This window comes from Prosopis cineraria, unplaced genomic scaffold (assembly GCF_029017545.1).
Source record: "Prosopis cineraria cultivar Desert tree isolate PC_DT_omini unplaced genomic scaffold, ASM2901754v1 PC1891, whole genome shotgun sequence".
NCBI lineage: Eukaryota > Viridiplantae > Streptophyta > Magnoliopsida > Fabales > Fabaceae > Prosopis > Prosopis cineraria.
Genome location: NW_026557216.1, coordinates 16,924 through 26,374, shown reverse-complemented (window position 1 = coordinate 26,374; position 9,451 = coordinate 16,924). Strand labels below are relative to the sequence as shown.

Here is a 9,451-nt window from a genome sequence, read left to right as displayed (position 1 = left end):
AATAAGACAAGACTATTTCTTGATTCCAATGACTAGTTGCAGTTACCATGTGATTTATATACTTCCTCTTCTCAAGGCAACTCTTGCCAAAAACAATCATGCAATAATTCATGCTCACATATATCAACATATTCAAATGTACAATAACAAGCTTAGTGTTTTCAATATAATAGCAAGGCTACCTAATGTGAGCAACACATATTTTCACATACTCTCAATTACAAGCGTTCACAAAACATCATCAATTTCCTCAGGTATGACACATCATGCTAGTATTACAACATAATCATCTCATACTTATTCACATCCCACATATATAACCCAATTTGGCTAACAAGTTTCAAATTTAATTTGCATATATTACAAACATGAAATTTATCGTTCAAGTCAACTAATTCATTTATGAAAACATAAATCAATTAACGAATAATTACATAAAAAAATATTTTTCCGATTACCTCAAACCTTTAAAAAGTCAAAGATTTATCCCTCAAGTAAATGCTTCTAAGCCTAAAATAGTGTGCAAATGATTAATCTACAGTTAATCATGTCGAAACTCATCATTGTCACCATTTACACATTTTGAACTTTTATTCTCAAGACTTCAAATACCTAAAGTCTTTGTCTTTTGTATTCAAGCTTACCCATTAAGCTCATTATCTTGCATTAACTTTAACTAATTCCATTAATCCCCTTAGAGTTATTAATGCCATCCAACAACCTCCAAAACTCACACTTAATGCCATAATTGGACATAAATGAGGCAGCCAACCAAAATGTGTAAACCTATAACGTTTGGGTTTAAATATATCAAACAACTCCATTAACTACATTTAAGTTAATAAATTCAGACTCATAATCTATATGTATCGAAAATCATTTTCCAACACCTACTCTAACTCAAAAACTTTCAAATAAGGAAGGGAAAGGAAGATAGGGGCTTGAAAAACTTAATTTTGATGTTTAGAATTCCCAAAATGCTCCCAAGCTTCAATTCTTCAAGCTCTAGCGAAGCCTTAGTTGTTTTCCTTCTCCCTTTCCCTTAACTCTTATTTTCTCCTTCTATTTCATGTCTTTTTCCTCTAGAAATGTGCCATGGCACATGTCACACACTCCTTGGCATGCAAGATAAAGAGGGCACCTACATGTTTTATGACCAAATATATTGTGGCATCTGGCACAAAGTCATTCTTCCTTGCTCCCTTCCCTTTTCGAGATCTAGGTGACCTGTTTTTGCTTCAAACTAGAACCTAAGGCTAAAACACATCAAAAGCTTTCACTAGTCTTCTCTAACCACATGCCACACTAATATTTCGTAATTACTTTTGATTAGTCTAATTGATAAGAGGTTAATTTTCATGATGTTACCCCCACCCCAAAGTACCCACCACAAGATGATTGCATGAATCTCCTGGTATTTAGTTCTCCTTTCCTTATAACATATAATGCATACTTTATCCATCTTAATTATAGAATAAAGTTAACTAACTTCACAGTCTTAAGAAATAATAATTAATATTCTCAAATCGTAAAAAATATGACTTACTAATTCTATCTAAGAAAAATCACATTCAACCCCTATTAAAAGAATTAATTACAGATAAGAATTAATATGGAACGGATTGTTATTAAAATGGAAAGATAACTTATTTTTCTCGAATGGGACTTATTATTAATTTTTATTTGCAATTAATTCCCTTGGAAGGGGGCTGGATGTAATTCTCCCTTTTGTCTTTTTATTGATTAATGATCATAATAAAGTATATATATTAATTAAAAGTTTTTCAACTTCTTGATGCAATTAAGAAGGAGTTATAGTAGAATCAAATGCAACTTTAAAATTTAATTATTTGTCTTATAATTAAAGCTGAAGAGAGTATCTTTCTTTTTATATAGTGTTTCATGGACGTATTTTGATCTCAACAGAAAAATCCAATCCCCACAATAAATTGAATTTTCTATGCAACGATAGATTTTGCCTTTTCCAATGCAAAAGCTCATGCCACGTAGTATTCTCTTATTTGAAGCTTCATTGTAATTAACCTTTGGATCAATCCTAATCCCTTTCTTCTTCTTCTTCTTTAAAGGGCAATGATCCTTATCCATTCTCACTGACAACCAATTCCCATCATATAAAAGAATTCAAAATAGATCTTCATGGTTGCAATTATGTATTATGTATCCCAAAACCGGACATTTTTTAGTTATATAAAAATCTACTTTTGATTATATGTTCAACTTCGTTTTCATAAACTTAATCTATTTAGCACTTCCTTGTTACAATAATTTAAAAAAAAAAAAAGTCTAAAAGTTATCCACTTTGTCTTTTTCATCGTGCACGCCATTATTTAAACACTTCATTCTGCACCATTAATCTTAAATTTAAAGCTGTCAAGATGCCTTTGGAACACCACGTTGTCTTGAAGTGCTTAGATATTTATATTCAACAATAGCCATAAAAATTTAAAATGTATATTCTCTTTGATCTTTAACGTGAGATAAATTTTGGGAAAAAAATCTTAATATAAAGCAAAGTTAGAGGAATTAATTTTCTTTTAATTTATTCCTTGATTATTTATTATCATATAGGTAAGTTTTAGATAACAATTTATTATGATTGTTAATTAAAAAAGGATAAAATTGAAAAGTTATATTCCCTTCGTTCAAAAATTAAAATATTTTTAACCAAATCTCCCCCCTAATAAAATAATTACATACTTTCAAACTAACATTATTTTTATATTTATTTCTATTAAACACTTTACAGTAATATAAAATCATTCATCAATAGGGACACTTAAAAAAAAAGTAATGATTATATCTTAAAAAATTAAAAATATCTTATATTTTTTAACATTCAATTCCTCAAAAAATTTATTTCATTTTTAAACGGATAGAGTATTTTTTTAACAACTTCACACTTGTTAATAAATGATAATTATATCTTTAAAATTATTATATGTGTGTGTGTAACTTTATAATCTCGCCCTTCTTTGTAATTAATAACAATAATAAATTATCAAGGGGTAAATTTAAAAAAATTAATTACTCTAATTTTATCTTAAATTAAGAAAAAATTTTAAAATTTGTTTAAGGGAGTATGAATTCAAAGAGTGATATCTCGAAGAAGGATTGCAATTAGCACAAGAATATTAAAAATGTATAAAATTTAATAATAATTTTAATCTTAAAAAATAATTCTTTTTAAAATTTTAACTTTATTTTTTAAAAAAAAAAATTCTGGCTGTTATTTTCCCTTCCCGAAGACTAACAGAATAATTCAAAGAAAGTCACCAGTTGGGCATTTAGCAGATAATTAGCATCTTATTAAAATAAAGAATAGACCCAGCTGGGGAGCAGAATCCAGATGTAGCCAAACAACGAAGTACACGTGGCACCGCATGTCGAATGCTCAGAATCTGGGGACGGCACGTTACGTCACCGTTTATTGAATAAACTAAATGGCTCATCATATTGAACAAAAAATCGGTTACTTTTTTATATTGTTTTAAATAAAAAATATTATTATTAACAATAAAAAGATGGAAATGACAGCCCACAATAAATCCAAACGAGGGGCCGTCCACCGCCCAATGTTTGGGAAAAACTGCGTGCTTTGTTCTCCTTTGCTTTTACCTTTTTTTTTTAAATTATATTTATATTATTGAGTTTTTTTAATATATGTATATTTTTATTTAATTAAAAAATATGTACTATATCAAAAAAATTGTATACTCACTTAATTTTTTGTCCAATGTGCATATTTAATTATTTAATTATTAGAATTATGAAATTTATCATTTATTATAATATCTATATGAGGATTAATGTTAAGATAAAATAATAGGGGCATTTTTTTACAGGAGGTGATTACCAATTTTATTTAAAAAATGTAACTTTAGACTGGGTATATAATTAGTTTAAGAAATTCAATTTTTTTAAACTGTCCATATCTAAACTAGTTTCAAAATAACCAATTTAAAAAGGTAAATTTTATTAGGATTAAAAGATAATTTTTGTACCAGTGAGATTTGAATGATTTTGTGCAAATGTATTTTAATATTAATATACAATTACTATTAGTTTTATGGTGAGCTGAGTTTGGTATTAATCAAAGTCAAGGCTAGTCTGATTACCTTAAAAAGTTGCTTATAAATGTACTCAAAAGTTTATAATTTACTCGTTAATGAGATTCTTATACTGGTGGCAGAAAAATTTGAACCCATTAAGTTTTGAAGTATGACAAATATGCTTATGGATTATACTATTTTTTAGTAAGAAAATCACAAGTTCATTTATAAGTATATTGCAATCAAATGACACTCCTCTAAAATTCAAGAGTATTTAATAATAATTTTTAGCCCCCCAAATTGAAACCAAAAAATAATCTCCATTCATGCGGGAATAAATAAAAAAATTGTCACATGATTAATGATTAATTTATTTAAATTAAAATTATTTTTTAAAATTTTAGGATTGTTATCAAGATTTAACGATAAAAGAATAAAATCTAAAATCATATCTAATTAATTAATATCCATAAAACCAATGAACATCACTGTCAGCAGTCAATATGCATGTCGAATGCGTAGAAAATCAATCATTTGCGTGGCAAACCCTCAAAGTGCATTAACCAAGGCCAAATTAAGATCCTCTCCGGTCATGCTTTCCCCACTCTCACCACACGCGTGTCAATCCCACACTCCCAATACTAAGATTCACATTATAATTTCTCAAACATACGGTATAATATTATTATTAAAAAATTAATTATTTAATTCTATAATTTTAATTTTGTTAAAAATTAGCATAAATTAATTTTTATAATTTTATATATTTAAAATATTAATCCTTATATTTAAAAAACATTCTCCTCATTTTAATTTAAAAAATACTTTTAAATAAAATTATACATATTAATAAAAATTTATTAAATATACGTTACAATCTTATCTTTTAAAATAAAAATAAAATTTTTTAAAAATACCTTTCACATAATATAAACATTAAATAATAAGAAGAAAATGGTAACAATATTGAAAAATATATTTAATTAAAATTTATTTTATCAAATTATTTTATATTTTAAAATATTAAAAAACCTTTAAAATTATTTTATAAATTGAGATAGAAAAAGTAAAATTATTATTAATTTGACTAATGTTTTAAATAATTAAAATTATATAAATTGATATATAATGAGATAAAATTTAGAAATAAAATTATAATTAAATTAAATTATAAGAAATAAGTTATATTCAAGTTATAAAGTGAAGAGACCGGCTTGTAATCAACTTAAGCATAGGATCAAATAATTTATTTTTCGTATAATTATTATAATCCGAATGTGAGATGCACTTTCTTTTGAACAGGCGCGTGCACTAAGGAAGTTTCCTGTTCCCACCCATAGATTATGACGCTGGAAAGCGAAACCATTCCCACCCTCTGTTTCTACATTAACAACCACTCAGTCCTTCTCTCACTTACCTCAACGAGAAGTAACCGCCCTCGGAACCAGTCTGAAATTACATTTATGCCCTTACCTTCCTTCTTCCTCCCTGTCTCCCTATATAAACCTGCCTTCACTTGAAAACCGTTTGCGCAACTGACTCCCGAAAACTGTGCTTCTGCTCTTTCTCTCTCCTCATCTCCTTCAACGTTCACTCTCGCTCTTAAAGGATGGCTTCTTCTGGTTGCGTAGCGTCTCCACCTTCGAGAAACAAAACGACGATGTCGCGTTCTTCTTCGTCGGCGTTTGCTTCGTCGTCTTCGAGTTTCGCTCCACGGTCGTCTACTTTCTTGACGCGCTCGTCGTCACCCACGCACCTCAGCCTTATTGGCAGTCGATTGCGGGCTCCGTCTTCATCTTCGCCTTCGCCGTCGACGCCGTCAACGTCAACCTCCATGAGATTCTCTATCGATAGGTCGACTTCTCCACGACGGTCGATGTCGGTGACGAAGCAGACGAACAATGCGGTGTCGAGTAACAAGAGAATGTGTATGTGTGCCCCTACAAAGCACCCTGGCTCGTTCCGATGCGCCTACCACAAGCGGCTGGCCGAACAGCAGAAGAATCGAGCGGCGTCGCCTGGTCTTCAATCCTCGAGTACGAGTCTCAATCTTCGGCGATCGGCTATGAAGAACTCTCTGGTGAGAATCGGCGGTGTGGAGGGTGAATTGGTGAAGAGGACACTGACCACTCTAATTAGACCTTCGTCGCATCAGCTACGACGACGAGAAGCCTTTCAACCAAGGCGGAGCCGACTCTGGATGATGTCCTATGTTGAAGTCGAGTAGTGCTTCTGTTTCCGGATACATCCCTTGGCTGACTCTTTATCTTCTTTCGGAAGATTAGTAATTACTCTGTTCTTCGGATCAACAACACTGAATTAAGAGTAACAATTTTGGAAGTGGTGAATATGATAGAACTATTTGTAAATATGGGGATTGTTGTGAATAAATTTTTCTTTCAACCATTGATACTCGGATCTGAAGAATTCGTTGATGCTACTATTTGAATTTGATGGTCGAATTTGTTATTTTATTTAGTTGGATCTGTGGTTTCTGTCCATAATTTAAGTGACAAATACAGAATTCGGAAGCAGCTGAAGATTTATTTATTTATTTCTTTTGGGAAGATGTTGAAAATTTACGTTCGCAATGAGGATTCTTGCAACTTGAATTAATTGATCGTGGCTGTTGCTTCGAAGTTTTAAATCCTTCATCTAACTCGCTGGTTGTTCTAAAATTGATCATTTCAATGCAGTCCATTGCTTAATTGCAACAGGAACTAGGAGTTAAAAAGAGGAAAAAATCAAGAGAAAAAGGTAAGATATATATTCCCGTTGTTAAAAATGCACTAAGATTGAATATTTAAAATATAATATAAATTTTTTAAAGTATAATCATTATTTTTTAAAATATTTTTATTTAATAAGTTATTTTATATTTATTTTAATGTAAAATATGTTTTATATTTATTTTAATATAAAATATATGAAAAAAATAAAATTAATTTAAAATAAATAATTATTTTATTAAGGTGAGATTTGATAAAAAATGTTTTAAGAAAACATATATACATATATCTTATATAATATGTTCAAATTTAACAAGTTAATAGATGATTCTTCATGCTTGCAACCGCCATTTAGATATTTATTATTGTGATTTTTGCATCAATTTGAATCTTGTAATCCTGAGATTTTAATGATTGTAAAATAGTTTTAAAATATTATGTATCATTATTTTAATAATTTTATTTTTAAAATAGACTTTTTTTTTATTTCTTGTTTCTTTCTTCTACCATTTCATTGCAATTAATATATATATATATATTATATATAATCATCTGACATGGTCACTAGGTATTACACAAGTAAATATGGTGCCGCGGACCAGGTAATTTTGTGGAAGAAGTTTTTCTAAAATCTTAAAAATTTTGCTCTACATTTTGGCCAGATAAATCCGGGGGAACCGAAGAATTCGTTGATGCTATTTTATGTTGGAATTTGGAATTGTATTTAGGTGGGCCTTTGATTTCTCGGTTGTTTATCATTTGTGATAAATATAGCATTTACAACAATTTAAGACTTGCTCTCTCCAAATCTAAAAGAAGTTTATTAATGTCTTTTTTTTTTAAAAAAATGTCTATGCCTTTTTATTTATGTTTTTGAATGAAATATTTAAACTGCTCTCATTAACTACATTAATTTCATTAAAGCAAGGGTATAAATATAAAAAATAAAATTTACTCAATACTTTATATTTTGAATCAAGAGATACTTTTAGAAAATGGTTTGCTCCCTTCATTCTTATATATAAGATATTTTTTATAAATTTATTTTGTCACTAAATATAAAAGGTGTCATGATATTTTTTAATATTTAAACAATTTTGCTTTTGTCTTAAAAAATGAAAGAAATATTAATTGTATATGATATCCACCAATATCGTAATATTAATTGTGATATTATTGGGAACAAAATTAAAAAATTATTATAATTTTAACTAAATAATAAAATTTTATTAATATGAAGAATTTAATTAAAAATATTTTATATATAAGTGGGAAGGAAGTGAGTATATCAGTATATTGTAAGACGAGGGAGTAAAATTTTCTGGGAAAGATGCTGAGAATTTACGTTGGCAATTAAGGATTCTTGAATTAGTACATGATTATGATCGTTGCTCTCAAGTTTTCAGTCTACAACTTCAATGCAGTCTCTTCTACTCATTGGATTTCAATTCACTGTAAAAAAAAAGTCTTAAAATTCATTAAATCTATTTAAAAATTAAATAATTTTATAATTTTATTTCTATTAAATATATATAATTTAATAAATATATTTTCTCTCAGAAGATAAAAATAAGTATATTCAAAATAAAAATATATTCAAAGTACTAGGTTGATAGATTCTTCAATCTTGTAATCTCATCTTAATATTGTGATTTTCAAATCTATTTTTCTTACCCGAATAAGAGATTTCATTACTGAATAAAAATATGAAGCAAAGAAGTAGGGTCTCAAACAACAAAATAGCAAAAGGAGACATCATAAAAACAAACCAAGAACTTAATAGTTTCAAAAAATAAAACTGCAAAAGAAAACATAAAAACAACTAATCATTCATCTTCTTAATCTTTGAGCAATCTCTAAGTAATCCTTCATAATAAGATCTTGCACAAAACTGGGAGGACCGAGGACCCAATCCACATGACGTGGCTCATTTAAAGAAACCTTAGCCATCCAATCAGCTACCAAATTTGCTTCTTTGGGAAGCCAAAGAAATTTATGATTCCTAATATTATTTCTCAAAGCTTGAATATTTTCAAGCAATGTATCACAACCCCATTCAGGTGGGGTCTTTTCTTTAATAATAGAATCAATCAAAATTTCATTATCCGATTCAAAAATTACCTCATCAAGTTCATTCTCGATCGCATAGCTTATTGCAGATTCCATAACTTTAATCTCAGCTTGCAAAGGTGACTCAACGTTGAGCCTACAATTCCATCCATCCAAAAGCCATGCATTTGAATCTCTCACTGCAAAACATATTGATGCAATTCCTTGTTCATCAGAAAAGGCACAGCTTGTATTTATTTTTATCCAATTCCCTATTGGTGCTTCCCACTTAATAATAGTTGAACTTTGCTCATTAGTCTTCTTATTATCTTCAGATTGATCTTGAGAAATCAACCCATTTTCATCACTAATTTTAGAAGTCATAGTTTTTGATGTAGCACAAACCAATAGAGGAAATGGGAATGAATGTTCATGAATATCTTGATCTTGATTTTTATATTTGCATGCCAAGATTTTCAAACCCTTTGGAATCTTTTAATCCCGTAATTATTTATGTTGTTGCGATATGCTGTTACGATTTTTAGTTATTGCAAAATAAAAGGGAAGGTAAATCTTATAGAATATGAATTTTCTCAAAAAAAT

At 28.9% G+C, this 9,451-nt stretch overlaps 2 protein-coding genes across 2 annotated transcripts; one reads left to right on the top strand and one right to left on the bottom strand.

Annotated features, from left to right (window-relative positions):
- Positions 1 to 5,591: 5,591 nt before the first annotated feature.
- LOC129301094 (uncharacterized) lies at positions 5,592 to 6,544 on the top strand. The gene has a single exon (XM_054939658.1). It carries the CDS (start codon positions 5,680 to 5,682, stop codon positions 6,295 to 6,297), a length of 618 nt encoding a protein of 205 aa, XP_054795633.1. The 5' UTR covers positions 5,592 to 5,679; the 3' UTR covers positions 6,298 to 6,544.
- A 2,085-nt stretch (positions 6,545 to 8,629) lies between these two features.
- On the bottom strand, positions 8,630 to 9,232 carry LOC129301093 (uncharacterized). Its single transcript, XM_054939657.1, has one exon. The coding sequence runs from the start codon at positions 9,230 to 9,232 to the stop codon at positions 8,630 to 8,632; it is 603 nt and encodes a 200-aa protein (XP_054795632.1).
- Between the last annotated feature and the right edge of the window lie 219 nt (positions 9,233 to 9,451).

Coding starts and splice junctions, on each gene's coding strand:
- LOC129301094 (XM_054939658.1), top strand. CDS start 5,680: ATGGCTTCTTCTGGTTGCGTAGCGTCTCCACCTTCGAGAAACAAAACG.
- LOC129301093 (XM_054939657.1), bottom strand. CDS start 9,232: ATGACTTCTAAAATTAGTGATGAAAATGGGTTGATTTCTCAAGATCAA.